Raw genomic sequence first — 22,201 nt, 5'->3', positions numbered from 1 at the left:
CGCGCGTTTACGAGGGTGTTGTAGAACAAGTAGAAGATATAACATCTAACATGATTTTGTAGAAAAATTACGGTCATCTATATACATGTAATTGTTTTACGGTCATCATCCTCCCGCTGGAGTGTGTTTGTTACGGTCATCATACTGCAATATTTCGATGGCGTTTTTCATTTCATTTTCTTTTGTTTGGGTAAAACAACAACTACTGGCGTGGAGAAAACATCTGTGTTTGCGTAATCATTATCTTAAATTACTCAGTTTTGTTGAATAATGTTTATAATCGCCGTCGAAAAATTTCAACCGATCAGGTCGGCCGACATGTTTTGATGACCGTAAACTATATTACGGTCATCGGCTTTCCTACAGTGCTATATGCAACAATTATTTGCTAGATGAAAGAATAATGTTTTAATTGTTTTAATTTTGTACAACCGGTATTTTCTCCAAGGAACACCCTACAGACACCATACAGACTACTTTAACAAGCTCTTCTAGGGTCAAACGGCTCATACGATATGGTTTATTTTTACTAATTTTTAATTAGTACAAACATAAAGAACGCAAACACAGAGAGAAAAAAATTATTCATCCAGAAAATGTGAGCATGATTTTTCAGTTTATCTATGGAATGGTTACGCTACAGTTAACATTGTACTTTTTTATCAGTCAAGTCTTTTGAATGCCTCTTTTTTTTTCACTTTGGTAACATATCTATATATATTAAATACATCATAAACAAGCTTTGGATTTTCTTTGGTGGTGCGTAAGCAATTTTGTCTGGTGTATTTACTGATCTGTGTTACTGTTATTGATCTGTGTAACTATTGATCCTTGTTACACGATATTGTAAATGTTTCTAATCTGTGTAATTTTGTTAAACGGTCTTCCTCTTATTAAACTTGATAGTCTGTTTTGGTTTTGTTTTGATTTATTAATGTACACGCATTTTTACATAAAGTGTTTATGAAGATGGCGGAGGAAACCAAAGATACTGCACGGCATGTCCGACAGGAACGAATGACGAGGTAAACAGAATGACACAAAATGAACAATGTATAAGCGAGAATTTAAGTGAAGACATGCCAAACAACGGTCCCAAACCTTTTTGTAAGGAGAATGCCATTGGTGGGATCATTCCAGGTAATGACAGCCGTGTTTATAGTTTATGTCTTGTTCATTTAAAGTTTCAATTTACCTTCTTTAAGCTAAAAGGCTGACCAAAAATTTAAAAAGTAAAAATGCTTTCTTTGGTTGCTAGTACAAGAATTAATGGCACAGCTGTTGCATAAAAAATACATAACCCGCGTAAGCGCGTTATGTAAATGTTTTCTGCACTAGCTGCGACATTAATTCTCGTACTAACAAAGAAAGACATTTTATAGTTTATATTTATTTCTGTATAAAAAAGGGAAATTAAATATGTTAAATATTGTATTATAGATGTGTACGTCATTGTATGCATGATTGATGGAAGAGCCGTTGCTAAGAAATCTAGGCAGGTGGCCTGCTTAGTTGCGTTTATTGACTGATAAACGACAATGGTTTTCATAAGAAATAAAGGAAATAATATTCAATGGATGTAAATATAGAACAATAAGATATACAAAAACAAACAAACAAACAAACAAACCAAAAAAGCAAAAAAACAAAAAAAAAACAAAACAAAACAAAACAAAAAAAACATAACAAAACAAAACAGCACAAAATCAAAAACAAAACAAACAGAAAAAAAAACCACTCACACAAACCCAAAACATACCTTTAGATCGTATAAACAACAATCGAGGTATCTTTAATTTTTCCAAATCATTATAACGAATCAAAATGGTTTGTTCCTGACACTTCGCTTATAAGCGTGTTTTGCTGCATATTAAATTATAAATAATTTTATTACTGCATTTAATTACCAAATTTTCGATAGTATGGAAAGGCAGTGATTACCGTGCTATCAGGGACTCATACTGTAAATTATTTCCATTTGTTTTTGTTTTACCTCACTTTTGAGAATTTTTCACGTACGTCGTAAAGTCAGGCTGACGTCATCTAAAGCAACACCCCAACCTTTCAGTGAAAATATCGTAGTTCGAATTTACCGATATTCCAGATTAACTAATTTAAACAGGATGTGGTCCTTTACCGGCTTCAGGTGGTTTGCCTTGGAGAACAAAGTCGGGGAGACCAGTCCAAGCCAACAGTACAGTGTACGAAGAATATGTTCTGGAATGCCCTTCAACCAGCGCAATTGGTAATGTTAGTATTCGGTGTGGGGAAAATCTTGAATGGAACAAAAATCCAGCGGGAATCAAGTGTGTATATGGTAAAGACACCTAGCCCCAAGACCATATATACTGAGAACGAACTTAAGTCAAAATTTCAAATTTGAATAACCTTTGAAATAATCAAGAAAATAAAACAATATTTTCATTGAGTGTTTGTATTTGAATATTTTACAAACCTGAACCTTTTCAAACATGGTTGTTGAATTAGAATCAAAATATTGAAAATCTAAATTCAGATTTAAGTCCGTTCTCGATTAATGGTCTTGGGACCTGATGTATCAGTCAAAGTGTATGCCAGTAACGCAAGGATTTCACTTAACAATTGAAAATTGTTATTACTTTATCACCATGTTCTCTGAAGCCTTAAATTGTCCAATTCACTATAATCACAACTTTATTTAGTTTGCACTATTGTTCAAGTAGTTATAACTTTAAAGAAAGGCCATGGTTCCTCATTTTGGAAACAGAATTAGAATCCAGTTACCATGGTGAATATGTGATTGTTATCTATCTTATTATTAATTTATTTCCCCATAATTTCTTCAAAATTACTCTGGTGTACTTAAGTAGCAAGAAAAAAGTAAAAATCTAGGAAGGACACAAACGAGAAAAGTAGAAAAACGATTTATGTTTTATATATACACGTTATATCAAGTAAAGCACGCTTATAGCGAACACGCTTATAATGAATTGACGCTTATAGCGAAGTGATTTCATTCCCCTTGGGTTTTAAACATATTGTGAACCTATGGGATATAACGAATTGTGTTTATAACGAAGAAAAATCGCCCGTTCCAGGCACTTTGTTATAATGTGTTTTACTCTCTCTCTCTCTCTCTATACATAATTATATATGTAAACAGTCTAATTATAATTTCTTGTTTTTTCTTTTTGGCAGGATGTGGGCTTCTCCCAACGGAGGGTGGATTGACCTGGTTGGAAAATGGAAGCGAGGCCGGAAATTACAGTGTGCCGGGAAATCTGTACATCCCCAAATGTCCCCTGGGACAGAGCGCAAGCGCAGCATTTTATTGTGCAGAAAATAATACGTGGACAGGAGACCCGTCATCTGCAGTTTGTACAGCAGTTGAGCTGCGTAGTGAGGGTTCGTATAATAACTGAATATACATGCGTCACTTTTTCACTTTCATCTTTTTTATGTGAAGTGTTCGTTATATGACTATTTTTCTCTTCAGTTGGACAGTGTTCCGGTAGTTGTATCATTGGTGAGTGCTTCTAGAAATATTGAATACTGGATACGGTAATGTCACCACAAAGTTTTTGTTTGTTTATATGTTTGTTTTTTATGTTTGTTTAACGTCTATTCGAGAATTTTTCACTCATATTGAGACGCCATCACTTGTCGTTGGAGGGCTGCAAATTTAGACCTGTACTCGGTACTTATACGACCTTTAAGCAGGGAGGGATCTTTTTCATGCCAGCAGCTACTGCGACACAGAACCTCGATTTATACGGTCTCATCCAAAAGACCGGTCTCCAAATTTAGACCTATACTCGGCACTCAGTTCCATTGAGCAGTGAGGGTTCTTTATCGTGCCAACGCCTACCGTTACATGGAACCTCGGTTTTAAGGTCTCATCCGAAAGCCCTGTGACTTTCACTCCTAGTGCCGGGCGCTTGGCGAAGGAACAGTCACTATCTTTGTTTACGTCTTAGGTTTGACGGGGGCGCGGCGAACGCGTATCGTAATCGGCCTCACGATCGCGAAGCGAATGCCCCACTAGGCTACCATGACCGGTCGTCGGCACTATAAAGAACCCTCACTGTTCAATGCCCCCGAGTGCCAAGTATAGGTTTAAATTTGAAGCCATTCACCGGTATATGGTGACGTCTCTATATATATGAGTGAAAAATTTTCGAATGGGACGTAAAACAACATATGTACATACAATCAATCTAACACTATTGATGATGAAATCTTTTTTTTAAAACATGTGAAAATTATAATCACCAAAGAAAAGAAATATTTCAATTAATTAAAAACAATTTTCAAAATTTTCAGCTTAAGTTATATCTCCTATTAGAGTATCAATGAACCTTAAATCAAGGTATTCAGGGGGTAGATTACAACAGAGGGATTAGAGTTTTACATGGGAATACCAGTATAGGTTAATTAAAACATCTTTGCTAGAGTTTCAAGGCAATATTAATCACTTTTAGTACAAAAACCATATCTGCTTGAACTTTCAGTAAGGCGTGACAATCTCGGCGATACATAATTAGCGTCTCTCAAATGATGACCTAGATTCTCATTGGTTAAGTTGGTTAAGAAATTCATAACTTTAGATTGTTGTTAACAAACAATGAGATGACATAAACCACACCTCTTTACTGTAAGAAACGATAAAACCGGTTCCTTGCCTCACTCGTTGACGTCTGAACCATTTTTATTCCATGTGTATTTCACCCGTGAATGAAAAGCTGTGTAAATTTCAGTGTTGATGAGCTAATCTGGCAACCAATGAGAATCTAGGTCACTATTTGAGAGACGCTAATTATGTATAGCCGAGAATATCACGCCTTACTGAAAGTTCAAGCAGAAATGGTATTTGTACTATTTTCAATTATTTCTAATAAAAGTTATCTGAATTTAATTTAATTTTTTTTAGATTATGGACCCAGGGATTACGCTGGGGCAAAAGAATTATATACGTTAAAGCCATATCCCTGCCCCCATATAAGTCAAATTTTGAAAATCCCTTGAAATATGCTTAATTGTATGTATTTTATTTAACAAATCTGAATAAACAAATCCATTATTAACGGGGGTGGGGGTGGGGGTATTGTTGGTATTTGTGTCTCTTTGACGTCACAAACCATTGAACCTTCCCATTATTTTTTTAGAAGAGAGAACATGCACGAATTTTGTTCAATTTTGACTCTCGTTTTTAAAGAGGACAAGCTTTTCCAGGAACTGTTTTCACATATTTCATTGACATCACCATGCTCCACATCATATCAAAAGAGTGGAGTCTGAGCAGACCCACGCTTGATACTTTCCGATCAAATTATCGATGTAAAATACGCTATTTTCTTTCAAAATCAGTGAAATGTTGAATTTGCGTCATTTTTGACGCCATATCCAACTTATGATGTCGAAATGAATGAAAATAATTAATGAAGTCTTTATGTATACTCCTGGCTTAGATGGTCCCATCAAAGAAGATGGGCGAACAAGGCGAGTGAAATGCCTTTGGTGCGACAAATATAAAGGTGAAATCAGATCAATTACATGAATAGCATAATTTTCTTTGATATTTCATCTAACATTAAAGTATACATTATGTAAAATCTCCAGAATTAAAAAAAATCTCACAAAGATTGAAATTATTTGCCTGTGAAATAACATACACACATCGAAGAGGGCAAAAAGGATAATTTTTTCATATTATAACAATTTTTCCATATGAGTGAGTCTTCGATCCTTTTATTTATTTATTTATTTATTTTTTGAAAGCTAAAATATACATTTCATGCGCAGATCTAGAGAGGGAAGGGTCCGGAACCCCCCCTCCCCCTCGTATTTTGCAGTTATTTGTATAGACCGAAGCAAATAAAAAAAATAGTTTTTTTAGTAGTAGAATTATTTTTGCCGATAAAATTTCCCCCAGAAAAGTTTTGCTTGCCATAAGTTAACTTCTTAAATTCCAATAATGAGAATTTTATTCTAAATGCTTAATTCTCAAACTGAATGCAATTTTTATATATGCATTCTACACGCCTTGTTCGCCCATCTCCTTTTATTTGGGGGGCAGATATTGACCATTTCCAAATAAGTCCTTTACACAATGCATATCTACAGTAAAAAAAAGATCTTTTTATTTTAATCTCTAGAACATTGCCATGTTAATCATGGAAGCATACTCATGTTTTGTGGATTCAAATGTTGTACAAGATCAAAGGGAAGAAAAAACATCTTTTAAAAAAGTCTAAATGTATAAAATATACATTTATCTCTTGAAATGATTTGTTTTAGGGATTTGCTCAGGACTGGTTGCTTTATTGCTTTTAAGCATAGTAATTGGAGTTGGAATTCATTGTACAAGAAGAAAGAAGCTACCTGTTCCTTCTGATTCACTAGAAATGAAAGTTTACACATATACAGCTGACGGTCCTACTTCACCAATGACTTGTGTAGCCACGGAAACAGTTTCATGAGAAATCACTGCTCTATAGCCATGTCATAAGGCTCACTTCTTTCCGTATATTATGCGCGGCTTAGTGCTCGCTTAACTCTAATAATCTTTTTTTTTTGTTTCCACGCACACACACACACACACACACACCCTCCCTCACACACACACAGAGTCAAATACTTGGATAATCTGAAGAGTGTATTTTGGATACCCATTAGGGCACTGACGCGTTTGCGCAAAGGGCAGTGATACACAGCAACAAACGGTTAATTTCCAGTGTTTGAAGAAGAAATCAGCTTCTGCGTGTTTGGAGTAGGTGTATTTTTTCAGAGAGGAGTTATCGAGAGAAATCACAACAATCAACAGATTTTCCACTTTGGGCGTAGAGGGATCTTTGATAGTATTACCAGACATACTAGTATGATCGACAGAGCATTTTCATCACATTAGTATGCTACATAGGGATCAAAGAAAAGAAATCTGTAATTGTATGGATATATTGACTTCACAAAAAACTTCGTGCTCGGTTGATATGCTTTTCTGTGAATTCGACAGATCCATAGATCGCACTCATGAAAGGACTATATTTGTATAATTATATAATATTATTCATATCTAGAAGGTGAAAGTGGGTAAAATAGCCTATTATCGATCCATGCCTTAGATGGAAGAACCAAGAAACAATTGACGTTTAACACGTCCTGCAACTTTTGAGTCACAGATGATATAACCAATTTAGAATTAAATCGTTGTTATTTGCAGCAGTTATAAGCAATTATAATGAGGGTTTGTTTTTTTAAAGAAATAGAGAAGATAATTTTCAAATGTACACATATGACGTTAGTTAGGTTCGTATACATGTTGAATTGTTGCATTTGCACTTTCACACATCAAGAATGTTTAAGATGCAAAAAGATACTCTTCCAAAACGTTAATTTATCTAAAAATAAATTTTATAAATTTGTTTCTTTATGTAAAGAATCCGAACTTCTTGCAAACACTTCGATACATTTTGACAGAAGACATTAACTACTCTTGGCTTGTCTACTCTGTCGTCACGAATTCGTTAAATTACCTGATTTTTCAAAATGTAAATTAAACAATACGTTTTCTTGTTAGCCTAACAGATACATGTATTCCTTTACAAGAAATGATTAAAAGATTGTTGTTGTTATTGGGAGTGGGGGTGGGTGTTAAATTATCTGTTTTCTATTGCATCTGCGGATCTAGATGGGGTCAGGAGGTCCTGACCACCTAGAATTGGCGGAGTTATAAAGTAACTAAAAATGACTTTGGACCCCCTTAGAAAGTTCAATGATAGGAAAGTCATACATACATACACATGAAGCTTAAGAAGTGAGGTGGCTCCCACCCCCACCCCTCACCCCAACAGGTTTTTCAAGTTTGGGAATGGAGTTTACGTTTCTTTCTTTTTTTTCTTTTTTGTTTGTTTGTTTGGGGGGGGGGGTTGTCAAGATATTTCTACGTTGGATTTTTATTTTTTTTTGACTGTTGCCCCCCCCCCCCCCCTGGACAAAAATCCTGGATCCGCGCCTGTAATGTATAGCACATTGCAAATTCATTGGGGGAGGGGGGTAAGAAATGGTAGACTTTCTACGATGTTCAAAAAATCTTGATATCACCCTTAAATCTAATGGGGGGAAACTTTTGTAGGACATTTTTGAGAAGCTTTGAAAGAAAAATTAACTTTTAAATTGCAGAATTTATTCATTTTACTTACATAAACATAGACTTTCTTTTATTTTCTGATGATTTTTTTTAATAAAAAAAATTATTGAAATGAAATATATACTGGGGGAGGGGGAGGGGGAAATGAAAATAAGACTTAAATTTGAGCTAAAGCAGAATTTTTTAGAAGATAACATATTGCCATGCAATGCAAAGAGAAACAACTCCAACACTAAGGGTGTTTATGCTAATTACATAATTCCATCCCTTTCAGATATTTGTTCAACCAGTTAAGAAGTATGTTTAGAGTGAAGTAGATTTACTTCAGCTAAAATGTTGATCGTGATGCAGATGCATACAAAGTAAGTACAAAGACTTTAGAAGTCTCAATTTTGAATACAGACGGTCATTGCAATCCAATCCCTAGTATTTGCGGCCATGTTTCAGCTCGTATTTTAAATAGTTCGATTCATTATATTCAGACACACTCGTAATTTTTTGATCTTTTCGAAGAAATGATAGCTGTTTAGATTTCATAAACTTGTTAATAAAAATGCTTAAAGACGTACAACACACTGGGGGAGATAACTCTTGCGATTCCAATTAAACGTTTAACGTGACGTCAAATTTGACGTTACTAATAAAGCGTCAAAATGACGAGCGATATTGAATGAAAAATGGAATTAGGGGCATGATTGTAATTTCTTCATGAGTACCAAAGTCTATCCTTGATTAACTTTTGAAAGAAACCCCTCTACCTAATTAAAAAAAAAAAGCAAAAACGAACGCTTACCCCTAAACTTCGTTATTTTCATATGTAAATCGTATCCGTGATCAAAGTATAGCATTTTTCCACATTATTTTTATGTTACATTCCATTTTTCCGGTACAATTGACTACAAAACATTCAGATTACTGGTCTATCTTATAATTATGTTTTCGCCAAATGAATATTGTTTTGATTGTTTGTTGTTTAACGTCCCTCTCGAGAATTTTTCACTCATATGGAAACGCCACCACTTGCCGGTGGAGGGCTACAAATTTTGCACTATACTCGGCACTCAGGGCCATTGAGCAGTGAGGGATCTTTTTCATGCCAGCACCTACTGCGACACGGGACCTCGGTTTATACGGTTTCATCCGAAGGACCGGTCTCCACGTCCCGCAGTGGGATTCGAACCTGCGACGTAAGGATCAACTCCTTACTCTGCGACTCTAGAGCAGACGCTCTAACCACTGCCCCCACGCGGGCGACTAATATTGTTTTGTTCTCTTTTTATATATATAACCAAACAAACAAACACAAAATTTTACAATTTAATTTTCGATACAGTTTTCAGAAGCTCACTCATCAAAGAGGAACAACTCTAAAACTGTGGGATGTTTGTTTTCCCTCCTTTAGTGGAGTTATTCCTCCTGTTTATATTTTTTTTCACGAATACACGGGTACATGGTAACTGAAGAACTGAAAAGTATACAAAGTAAGTACCGAAAGTGAAGAAAAATACTATTGTTTCCTGAATTTACCTGAATTGATGAATATCCATATAACTGTGCAGCCTTCTGTCACTGTCAATAGTGTCGGTTCGCATTTCCTCGAATCAAAACAAAATTTTTTACTACTGAACGTACACATGAATAATATTGAAATAGATGAAGAATTAACACTTTGATACATTGAAGTTAATATGGACGAATACGAAATTTCCATTTTATAGAAGCAACGGAAGGATGCAAATAATATCGGGGAAAGAGAATTCATATCCCCACACCGTTTCTACAAAAGGGCTTTCTTATTTGAAATATTAAATAGTACTATATTAGAATAATCCATTTACATCACAGGAGAGTTGATATTGCCGTAGGAACCGGGGGGGGGGGGGGGTGCCCCCCAATAATTTTGCCGATATAAAGATTACTGTAGAAAACATAGCTCCTATATGCTTGTACCCCCTCAATAAAAACGTCTGATGACCTTTTTTTGGCTTGTCAAGGAATTTTTGGTGCCCCCTCAAACTGAAAATGGATTTCTGTGTCCCCCAAACTGAAATTGCTTCCTTGTTTGCAAAAAGTGGGAGGAGGTAAATTGTGCATAAACGTTTCAGAAGTAACGAGGATTTTCCCAAAATCCGTAGACAATCTGCATACTTTTGTAGGTACCCGATAAATAAATGAAACCATAGGATACACTAATTTCAGCAACAAAAACGAATGATGACAAATGATGAGTAATTACAAAGATAGATCTAATTACAAATTAAAACTACTTTAGAAAAAATGCAATGGTTGCAACAAATCCGAAAGGCATTTTATTATTTATATTTTAATATATGTACAAATAATCGTATAAAGGAGTTAAATATTGTATTATTGATCTCTACGCCATGATATGTATGTTTCATTGATGGAAGAGCCCACTGCTTAAGAAAGCTTTCATACAGGTAGTTTTAAACGGTTCTTACTTAGCGTTAGTGGATTGATTTAGGGAAATGGTTTTTATAAGATTTAAAGGAGAAAATCTATTCAGTGGCAGTCAAAATATTTGTTGTAAAAGGGCGGTCCGTAAAAAGATGAATAATGACCCCCGAAGAGAAATGACAACCCCCCCCCCCCCCCGGCCGTAAAAAAATGTATGTTTTTGTAGAAAAAGAATCCTAGGATCAGTGTTTAACATGTACACATTATAAGAAATTGATTCCCGTTGAAAAACGACCCCTATACCAAATCTACGAAAGCCTATTAGGATCAAACTACGGTAAAAAAAAATTAAAAGGCGTTATAACGCCTTTTCAAAAGGCGTTATAACGCGAAAAAAGGCGTAATAACGCCTTTTGAAAAGGTGTTATAACGCAGAAAAAGGCGTAATTACAAAAGTTTAAAAAGAGGTGATTGATGCCAAGGGTTGGGTCTCAACGTTGAACTCAACGCTCAACTCTTGCTTTTTTTCTGACGAAAACTGGACGAACACGCGATAAAATGTAATAATAAACTTTCATGTAAATTACTTAATTTGATTCGTCGAAATGATGTGTTAAAAAAACACCGTTACCCTCTGAATGATGAAACCACGCCCTCCAGCGCGATTGAACTTAAAAAATGCTTGACGACAGGTGATACCCCCCCCCCCCCAAAAAAAAAAAAATAGTGACTGCGCGGAATCTATGCGCGCGCGCTTCACCTTTCTTGTATAAAACATTCAGTTTAATATAAAAAATACTGCATGTAGTTGAGGGTAACATTGAAAATTTTCACCCCTTGAAAACCATTGTCAACTTCACCTCGGTTGACAAGGTGTTCAATGTTACCCTCAACTACCCTAACTAACTACATGTAACTACTAACTGAACTTAATACAAACTTTTAATGGACTAAGATTCGTTGAAATAATCTGAAGACTGCATGTATTTGAGAGAGAGAGAGGAGAACGGTTTAATGTATTTGAGAGAGAGAGAGGAGAACGGTTTAGTAAATTTCAGAACTGAATACACACCGTACAGGAAAGTAAAGACATTAACAATTTTTTAAATGGTTTTCATAAGTGAAAACAAACATGGCTCTACATGAGAACGGAAACGTAAAAGTCAAAAAATGAGTATCAGGCAAGGTACTATGAAAAAAAAAAAGATTAGGGCGATGACACAAAGCTGCAGAAATTATGTACAGATTAATTTAAGGCGGGGGGGGGGAGGGTCTAGGAGGTGAAGACGAAGAGGCATGCAGAGCACGGGGAAAGCGCGCCATGGCATTAAGTTATCAATTTTGTAATTGACGGTGTGCTCACATTAAGGTCAGACGACATGTTTCTCAATAATACATATTTTTTTTTACCTAAGATATAATTTTTACCTAAGAACAACTTTCCTCACCAAAAAAATTGGGGTATATTACAAGGCATTTGTGCAAGATACCAGGGGATAATGTTTTCTGTATAATCCCATTAGAAATCTCTTGAATTGTCAATATAACAATTTTTGGTGCATGTATTTATTTTTTAAGACAGTTTGAAAACAGTTTAAAAATCAGAAGAGAATGATAATTATGAATATTATTCTATATAAAGAGATATACAAAACAAATTCATGTCGCCTGACCCTAATTACATGTATCTGGTTGTCATGGAAATTATTATGGCTGTAACAGGAAGGGGCATCGGATTTTGGGTGTAATTTTGTTTTAAAGTTTTAATTACTACAGTAGTTGAGTATGCAGTAAAACACTGAACTCTGGATAGTACCAGTAAATTGCAGTCCACAAGTAAGTATGAAAAAAAAAAATAATGGTCGGAGGCTTTCAGATGTGCTAACTGGATAATGTTGAAATTGCCTTTGTTCATACAATTCAGGTTCTGTTGAATCAAAAAAAAAAAACCAGAGGCCAGGCCTAGAGAATTCTATTACTTGTTTCTAATATATAAGATTAAAAGCCTAATTATATACAAATGTAGCCCTATCTATCTCAATTTAACCAGAATCACAATGTTAAAAATGTTAAAATTATTTTCTTTTTCTCTCTACCGAATCATCATTAAAAAGTGTAACATTCAAGATAAAGACAATATTCTTAATTTTTATTGTGTTGAGTTACGATTGACTCGTCAGTTTAAAATTCTGAAGATCTGATTATCGGAGTACAAAAAGCAAATTTTTAATGCACTTCCGGATCCGTGAACACTATTCTCTCAGTGATATGGCTGGCCGTCCTCTTCCAGGTATTTAACTTATAAGTTTTTTTAAAGATAGAATTACTTATAAATAGGAGAAACAGGCTTTTTGTGAGCATTTGTGATGTGAAATTGCTAGTGGGTTTAAAGGTAAAGTTAAACGAACAATCATAACAGTGGCCAGTGGAAATTTACATGTACATGAGAGCAAGGTGTAGAACAGATAATTAAAGTAAAGAATGGGCTATCAGATTTTGTTCATAATTAAATAGTTTAATATATTGTGATTTCCGAAGATTGTTCACGTTGTTAAGTGACATTTTATATCTGGTTTATTGTTCAGTTCGAGTAAGCTAAAAAAAAAAAAGTCTTCTCAAGTGTACCCCTGTCACCGGGATTCCAGTACCTTGCTGGAAAGCTCATTTAGAATGTTCAGTTTGTTCTGCCAAGGATCACAGCAGGTCGGAATCTGGGTCACAAGATTTCTAGTGTAGCATTGCTAAATTTGGGTTGATTTTTGTTTTATTTTAAATATCTATATTAAGTAACCCCCTTTTCTCTCTCTGTCTCTCGACCGAATGATCTCAATCCTTAAAAATTACACTGAAACAAAGAAAATATTTTTGAGTTACAATTCACCAATTAATTTAAAATATTGACGCTAGATTTATTACGGTGTTAATCAGATTATCAAAAATAAGCGCATTTGCACACACTTCCAGTACCGTGAACAGTATTCTCAGTAAAATGGCGGGCAGTCCATTTCTAGACATTTCACTGATTCTGAAGATCTTAAGATAATAATTACCCAAAAGGAGGAGAGATATTTTTTGTGAGTTTTTGTTAAAAATATAAAATGTTGTTTATGCATGCGAAAAGTGTCTAAGACTGAACAGGCTTTGGTAGTGGGTTTGACGGTAAAGTTACACGAACAATCCTACACGTGGTAAGTTCTTTCTTTCTTTTAGCATACGCAAGTTTAAATGGTTGTGTAGATAAAGTAAGAACTGGGTTTGTTCAGAGCTTTTGTGAAATAATGTGTCATATAGTTTGTGATGTAATAGATCCGCCATAATCTCTTAATTTACATGTAGCTGCATGCATATAGCTTGAATTCACTACATATAGCTTTATTAAGCTATTCAGAATAGCTTGATTTAGCTGATTTATCACACTTTTTTCTTAAATGTGTTATTTTTTCATTATGTACAAAAAGTCGCAGCTTGGTGCAGTGATAGTATTCAACCTTGAACTCTTCTGAAAATAATGCATTTAATAATTGCCCATCAATTTGCGTATCCTTGAGGAAATTTTTTAATCAAAGTTCTAAAAGTTTTGGGCTATATAAAGCAATTGATTTGTGACCACACAGTTATTTCTTGAATAAAATAATGAAGGAGGTCAATTCTGGTCATCAACAAGACGATTGATAATAATTCAGCGCAATGTGAAGCTTTCAAAAGTTGCAATGTTAGAACTAGCTTTGAATTTGGTTGCTTTTTTAATAGTCCATAGCAGGCCCTTAGAACGCGAGGGGAGGGGGGGGGGGTTCAGGGTGAGTCCGCCACTTTCTTCTTAGTATAGTATTTTCCTATAGTAAATGTTCATTAGAACCCCTCCCCCACTTTTTGTTGCTTTACGGGTGCCCCCCCCCCCTTTTGTTGCTACAAGGTCGAGAATTGGTAAATTCCAGGATTTGGACAGATAAGGTAGGTTCTTTGATTGCTTGTCAGATTACTTCTTTTTGAAGTCCCCCAACTTTTGGGACATCTTTTTTTTTTTTTGCTTGTCAGACTTTTTTGGGAGATCCCCCTACTTTTTGTGACTGTTGCCATGGGCCTGCATAGTACATATACAGTATGAATAAGCAAAGACTTATGATTTTTTGTCTATTTCTTACAAAAACATTTTTGTGAAAAAACTGCATATAAATAGCTTTATTAAGCTATTCTTGATGATAAAGCTATAGAGTTAATCTAAACTATACAGCTAAATAAATAGATTGTGTTGGACCTGAGTAAAGTAGATCACAATGGGTTGGAATATGCATGTAGGTCAAGAGATCACTCAAGTGCAGCATTGCTAAATGCGGGTCGATTTTGGTGTATTTGTAGTGACAGTAGAGCCAATTCAAAAAATTTACTGGAGATATTAATAACCACATTTATTTGATAACTGTTGCTAAAGAAAGTCAATAGAAAAAATACCTATACATGCGCGGATCTAGAGGGGGGTCGGGGGGGGGGGGGTCCGGACCCCCCACCCCCTGGAATTTGCAGAGTTATTAAATGTATATAGTAAAGCAACTTAAAGTGACCTTGGACCCCCCCCCCCCTTATTAGAAAATGCGGAGCCCTGTTAACCTGGTAGGAAAAGTCATATATATATATGAAGCTTAAGAAGTGAAGTGGAGCGGCTACCCCCCACCCCACCCAAACGAAATAGGTTTTTGCACATTTGTGAAAAGAGCTGATCTTTTTTATTTTAATTTTTAATTTTTTTTTTTTTTTTGGTTTGTTAAGAAAATTTAAGGTTGGATTTTTTTTGACTGGGGTGGACCCCTCCTCCCCCCCCCCCTCGGAAAAAATTTCTGGATCCGCGCCAGCTATATCAAATAACTCTCTTTCGAACCAACGAACGAACGAACAGACGATCTTAATCCTTTAATCAAACTGAAGCAAAGAAAATATTTTTTTTGAATTATAATTGACAATCGGTTCAAAATATTGACTTTTAATTTGATTACGATGTTAATCAGTGTGAGAAAATAAGAGCATTTAATTGTTCACACTTCCGGTACTGTGAACAGTATTCTCAGTAATCCCACTGATTCTGAAGACACTGATTTTGAAGATCTTAAAATACAAATTACTCAAAAGGAGGAGAAATATTTTTGTGAGTTTTTATAAACTATGTTGTTTATGCGTATGAAACGTTTTTGGTACTTGGTTTAACGGTAAAGTTAAACGAACAATCATGCCAGTGACCTTATTTATGCCCCTGTATCAAAGATTCGGGGGTATATAGTTTTTTGCCCTGTCCGTCCGTCTGTCTAGTTGTCTGTCTGTAGGTTTGTCTGTTTATCTGTTTGTCCGAAAAAACTTTAACATTGCTCTCAACTTTTGATTGGTTGGAGCTATGGCTTTTATATTTCACATGTGTATTCTTTATGACAAGACCTTTCTTTAGGTACCATAATATTTGACCTTTTGACTCTGACCTTGGATTTACAAAATTTTACCCAACTTTAACCTTGGCCATAACTTTGAGCTGTTTCATACTTCACATATGTAATCCTTGTGACAAGACCTTTCTTTGCATACAAATGACTTTGACCTTTTGGGTATCAGTGTTTCACAAACACATCTTGTTTTTATTTATATAATTTCTTTATTGCGTAGTACACCCATTTGGGTCAAGCAATACAATCCATCATAAAAAACCAGAGAACAATGAATGTATTTATACAATAGGTATAAGTAATTTACTCCTTATATGTTACACCGATGTGGACTTTAAAGAATACGTAATTTTAAAGTGGTTAAGTGTAGACAAAGTAAGACCAGAGTTTGTTCCGGGCATCTTATTATCAACATGTTAATCAAATAGTATGTAATAGAGTGTGAAGTGGCTTTCTGATGTATAAACAGTAAAGAGGCCAAGTCACGCTCCTGTTCAGGATTTTAAAACTGAATTTTGTTGGTTCAAGCCAAAATATGGTAAAATTACTTTGATTTCCTAAGAGTTGTAAGGTTATATTAAAGGTTTTGTTCACTATCACATAAAAACTAAGCAATATAAATAAACTATCTCAGAATATGCTAAAAGCTGTAATATCACAGGTAATTTCAATGCCCCGCCATGAAAATAGTGTTTGTCATGTCCTTTGACCTAGACTTCACTTTTCTAAAATTTGTGTTTAACTAAATTTCAAAGAAACTATTCAATATTTCTATCAAACTTCATTTGCTTATACATTTTGATGAGAGCTATTCAACTGCCTCAACATTTTCTGACCTTGACCTTTCCTTTGACCTTGCTTTCTTATACTTGTGATTATCTCAATTCTAAGAAACTTAAGATATTTTTTTTTTATCAAACCTTATATGCTTATACATATTCATCATAGCTGTTCAACTTCAAACATTTTTGACCTTGGCTTTTCCTTTGACCTTGAACTCAATTATCTTTAATTAGTATAAAGCTCATTTTTACAGAAACTATTCAAGATATTTTCATCAAACTTCATATACTGATACTTGTACCATCGCACTGGCGGTAAATTTAGATTTTGCTTCGATGTTGCTGTGGTGTATTTACCAGAAGAATTTCAGTTTTTTTAAGTCACGCCCACTTTTTGGCATCAAGCCATACTGTGACAAGACCTTGACTGATGAATGAATGATGTTAATTTCCAGACCTCGGCAATGGCTGATGAATGAATGAAGTCAACATTTTTAATTTAAAAAATACTACCATTAACTTGCCAAAATTCGCCTCGTAATTTTTTCCCCGTATTTTTTCTATGCGTTTCCTTATTCAGTAAATGATACGTTCTATCTCGAATTCTCCTCTTTCTATTTTCTTTCTCCAAGTACATGTAGCAATTTAACATCAGAAGTCCCTGCGTTTTTTTTTTTACTTCATAAAGCTTTTCAAACTTTCATTAAAATGTCAGAAATCATTACATCGTGTCTATCAGGGACCTATATACTAGATAATATATATGTCCCTGTTTCTATACGTTGATTGCCATATATAAAAATGTCAACGGCGATGTTTTCCATTGACACCCCCCCCCCTTTTAAAAATAACGATCTCGAAAGATGAATTTTCTTTCAGAGTTGACGGCGTCAGTATAATACAAGTATAATACATGTAGTTTACAATCCCTATCCCTGTACCTGACCAAAAAATAATGTCTTCTGTGTCTTCAACATTTCGAAAGTACAACATCATCACATACACCCATTCCGAATTTTTTATCAGTGATTTGCAGCAGCAGCGCCGTAGCAAAATATGATCCTTGCAGATGGAGACAGCTATTTATACTACAGACTCCTGACCGTGGCTTGACACCATGTAGTAGGCGGTGCTAATTATCAACTTGCTTTTCTCTCATTGGTCCTCTGGTACAAGTAACTTACACAATAGATATTAATTGGCTATCGGTAAATACACTCAGTTTTTATTCACTCGGGACTCGTGAATGAAAAACTGTAAGTGTATTTACCGATAGCCAGTTAATATCTATAGTGTAACTATAACATATTTTGTAGAGCTATTCAACTCCATCATCATTTTTGACCTTGACCTTTCCTTTGAACTTGACTTAAAACTTGTCTTTAGCTTAATTTCAAAGAAAGTATTCAGCATATTTTTATCAAAATTTAAATGCTTATACATATTAATGAGAGTTATTCAATGGCATCAACATTTTTGACCTTGAAATTAACTTTGACCTGACCTCACTTTTCTCAAATTTTGTTTAGCTTAGTGTAAAAGAAACAAATCAAGATATTTTTATCAAACTTCATATGCTGATATATATTAAGAACTATACAACTTTCTCAACATTTTTTTACCCCAACCTTTCCTTTGACCTCACTTTTCTGAAATTTGTGTTTTGCTCAGTTAAGAAACTATTCCAAATATTGTTTATGTAAGCTTATGCACTGATACATTATTTGTTTTGTTTTGTTTTTTACCTTCCCATCGACCTTTGACTTTACTATTTGTTATGTATTAATCTCAGTTTTTAAAAAAAATTTTCAAGGTATTTTCATCAAACTTCATACCCTTATACAAATTTTCATGTTGCATTATTAATAAACCCTGGGTGGGGCATTCATGCCCTATGGACATATTTCTAGTTTTGTTTCCAAACATTCTGATAAGAGATTTCTGCATGCTTGGTGAACTTTAAACATTAAATCAAATGAAAAAAATGATACTATTTTTCAGTAGCCTGCTGAATAGCTCGTTATAATTAGGCTATACATTTTGATCTGCGAATGAACAGTTTTATATTTATGTGATAGCCTGGTTCCGGCCTACCCATAATGCTACGCACTACTGTGCGTAGCAGTCGCCCGCGTGGCGCAGTGGTTAGAGCGTCTGCTCTAGAGTCGCGAAGTAAGGAGTTGATCCTTACGTCGCGGGTTCGAATCCCACCGTGGGACGTGAAGACTGGTCCTTCGGATGAGACCGTATAAACCGAGATCCCGTGTCGCAGTAGGTGCTGGCACGAAAAAGATCCCTCACTGCTCAATGGCCGTAAGTGCAGAGTATAGGACAAAATTTGCAGTTCTCCACCGGCAAGTGGTGGTGTCTCCATATGAGTGAAAAATTCTCGAGAGGGACGTTAAACAACATACAAACAAACAGACTGTGCGTAGCATTATGGGTAGGCCGAAACCAGGCTAATTTATGTGATAGCCCTTGAATCTAGGTCACAAGGTCACTCATGTGTAGCGTTGTTGTTTACAGGTTCATTTAAGTGGGTTTTGTAGTTGCCATTAAATATAAGAAAACTAATATTTTATTTAGAATACCTCCTATCTCCATATTCCATTAAATTGTGCGTAAATTATCACATCACATACAAAATACATTTGTTCAAGAGAGTAAAAATAAGTATTAATCTGAGTAACAAATGACTTATCAGTCAAAACAAATCACTGCAATAAAGCGTATATGGAAACATTTCTGGTACTGTAATAAAATTCTTGGTAAAACGGCAGACATTCCTTTGCCAGGTAAATCACTGATTTTGAAGATTTCAAGATAAAAAAAAATTGCTCATAAAGAGGATAAACAAGCATTTTTTAAAATATCCATTTCCATTTTACCCCCAAGTGAGGGTAAGATTGGAACTGCGCTTGCTCTTTGCACACTGTAAATTTTAATGACTCTTTCTGGCTTGATATGAAGTCTTCATGTTTCTTTGATGTCTTGGTTTTGCTTTGTTAGCAGAAGAAAGTTCAGGCTGACCCGGATCTCGTAGTGAGGAATTCCCATTCAACTGCAGTCACCACTGGAAGATGCGGTAAGATTCAGACTCTACTTCTTGCACCCTCTCATGACCATGCCACTTGATGTTGACCGTACAGGCCTTGACCTATTGATTTGCAATTGACAGGAAGCAGACGAAAGGGCCCGTCAGAAGAACAGCGCGAGTAACCAATTCCGTGACCAGGAAGCCTAATAGTGAAGCTTTTTTGATTTATTCTTTCTCGTCTCTTTTTTCTGTCTCCTATCCGCTTCCTACTCTAACATTACTAACCATCCACACCCCCTCCCCCTTCCCTTTTTTACCCTTTCCTGACCTAACCATCTTCATTTGCTGACTTATTTGTCATCTAATTTTCATGTAATGATTTTCTGAGATTTGTTTCATTGTTGTGATTTTTTACTAACCTTCTCTCAGCTGTATATTTTCAGGGCCTCCGACGAGGGTCGACGCAGAAGGACCAAGGCCGACCAACACAAGAAGGGGACTCCATTTCGAACTATGTCCAGCTTTCAACATTGGTGAAAGCGGTAAGTAAAAAGATGCTTTTAATGCACTCTTGAGTTCCTGGCTTTCATTTGAACTGTATTAAAGTAGCTTTTATCACTGAATTTCTGTGTTATCAGAGTTATGGTTAAGGAAGCCTAGATTCCACTGTGAGATACAACTCCATGGTTTTTTAACAGGAGTCTTGTGTGCAAGGGATCATCTGCATCCGATCATTGAAGTGTCAGATTCAAGTTTTAACACGTGTACTCATTCTCTTTTAATGGAGATTGTGACATCTCTTGAACTCTTTTCTTTCTATCTTAGAGATGCAGTGTAAGCAACTCTCTATTTCCAACTCTGAAGAGGAGACTGTCACCTGAAAAGTAAAACTGCTCTGAGTGCAGGGGTTAACTGCAGCTAACACAAGAACAGTAAGATACAATGTGGATATATATATAGACTTTATTTAAATTCCCTTCACAAGTCTTGAAACACTTCTTTGACTTCTCGATATTCGGTTTTAACAGGTCAGGGCTAGACTGATATTGATCCCTAGACAAAGAGCAGACTGTAGCCTGCCAGAAGGGGCGCAAAGGTTTCAGGGATGGACTGTAGCCTAAGCATTGATTGTAAACTATGCAATCTTTACATCTTGCACTCTGTCAACTTCCTTTACTTTCTCTGTGTTGAGGAAGTGATAGTTTTGCTTTGACCTTTAGACATCTTTGTTAACAGGTACAGGGTTAGACTGGTCTCGTTCTGCAGACAAAGAGTACATGATCTACAGCCAATCCCAAGCATGAGGGTAAGATAAAATGCACACATTTTGCACTCTGTATACTTTAGTAATCTGTGTCTGTGTTAATGAAATCTTTGCAATATATTTACCTTTTGACTGTTTTTGTTGACAGCTAGAAGGTTAGGCTTTCATGGATCAAGAGGTTAAGAAGAAACTCTTATGCAGAATAAGAGTCCGCAAGGGAAGAATTGACTGTAGCCAACTCCCCATGTGAGGGTAAAATTAAATTTTAATGACTCTTTTTGACTTGATATGAAGTCTTCATGTTTCTTTGATGTCTTGTTTTTGCTTTGTTAGCAGAGGGAGGTTTATGCTGACCTGAAACCCATAGTGAGGAGGAGTTTGTCTCCCCTTCAACTGCAACTACCAGTGAGAAATGTGGTAAGATTGGGCCTGTCTTTCCTGTACACATTCACTAATCTGGTTTTTAATTGAATTTGGCTGAATCAGGCTTTGACCTGTTGACTTCTAATTGAAAGGATGCAGAGCAGCAGTACCCATGAAGAGGAGGACTAAGGCAAGCTAACAGAAAAAAGAGGTGCAGGAACACCCATGAATAGTACGAGGAGGACCAAGGGTATTCAACAGAAGAAGAGGAGCAGCATAGCTGCACTAATGTAGCCCTCTCCGATTTTTTTAATCTGATATTTTCAGGAGAGGGCTACAATTCCACTGCATCTCCGTAATAGTGCAAATATATTTTTAGATACGGGCGACTGCAGGCAAAATAAATTGTTTTTGCATTCAACTTACTTCCAATAAGACGGAATTTTTATTCACTATCAACCTCATAGCTCTTTATACGCGAAAACCAAGTAAAATGAATCTGCGTGTTTTCCAGTTGTTCTCCTCAGCAGCCATGACAGATCTCGCGTGATGTAAGGAGACTTGCGCTTGAAATTTAGAATCACTTGATAATGTAAATGTCGGTGTTGATAAATGTTTGTGTTGTATGATATCACTAAACATCGATAAATAAAAGCATTCCATGTGGTATTTTTTTCATAAAAGGTTATATTTATGCTTATAATAAGGGATATTTACAGAGATCCGCTCCCCTAGATCCCGAATTCTCATTGGTTGTCCCAAAATAAAATCGATCAAGGTCAGTAAACA

General features: G+C 35.5%; 2 protein-coding genes across 2 annotated transcripts in view; both read left to right on the top strand.

Annotated features, from left to right (window-relative positions):
* The window catches only part of LOC133197197 (dolichyl-phosphate beta-glucosyltransferase-like), a 132,180-nt gene that overhangs the window by 27,758 nt on the left and 82,221 nt on the right, over positions 1–22,201 (top strand). The window lies entirely within an intron of this gene.
* Positions 967–7,216, top strand: LOC133196280 (uncharacterized). The gene is made up of 5 exons (XM_061332199.1): positions 967–1,140; positions 2,123–2,317; positions 3,178–3,384; positions 3,476–3,505; positions 6,277–7,216. The coding sequence occupies exons 1-5, from the start codon at positions 1,035–1,037 to the stop codon at positions 6,456–6,458; spliced, it is 720 nt and encodes a 239-aa protein (XP_061188183.1). The 5' UTR covers positions 967–1,034; the 3' UTR covers positions 6,459–7,216.

Source organism: Saccostrea echinata, unplaced genomic scaffold (assembly GCF_033153115.1).
Source record: "Saccostrea echinata isolate AGI-Se365-2 ecotype Australia unplaced genomic scaffold, CSIRO_AGI_Sech_v1 ptg000030l, whole genome shotgun sequence".
In the NCBI taxonomy this organism is placed as follows: domain Eukaryota; kingdom Metazoa; phylum Mollusca; class Bivalvia; order Ostreida; family Ostreidae; genus Saccostrea; species Saccostrea echinata.
Note: the sequence above shows the minus strand (reverse complement) of the source record. Positions and strands in the feature narration are given on the sequence as shown.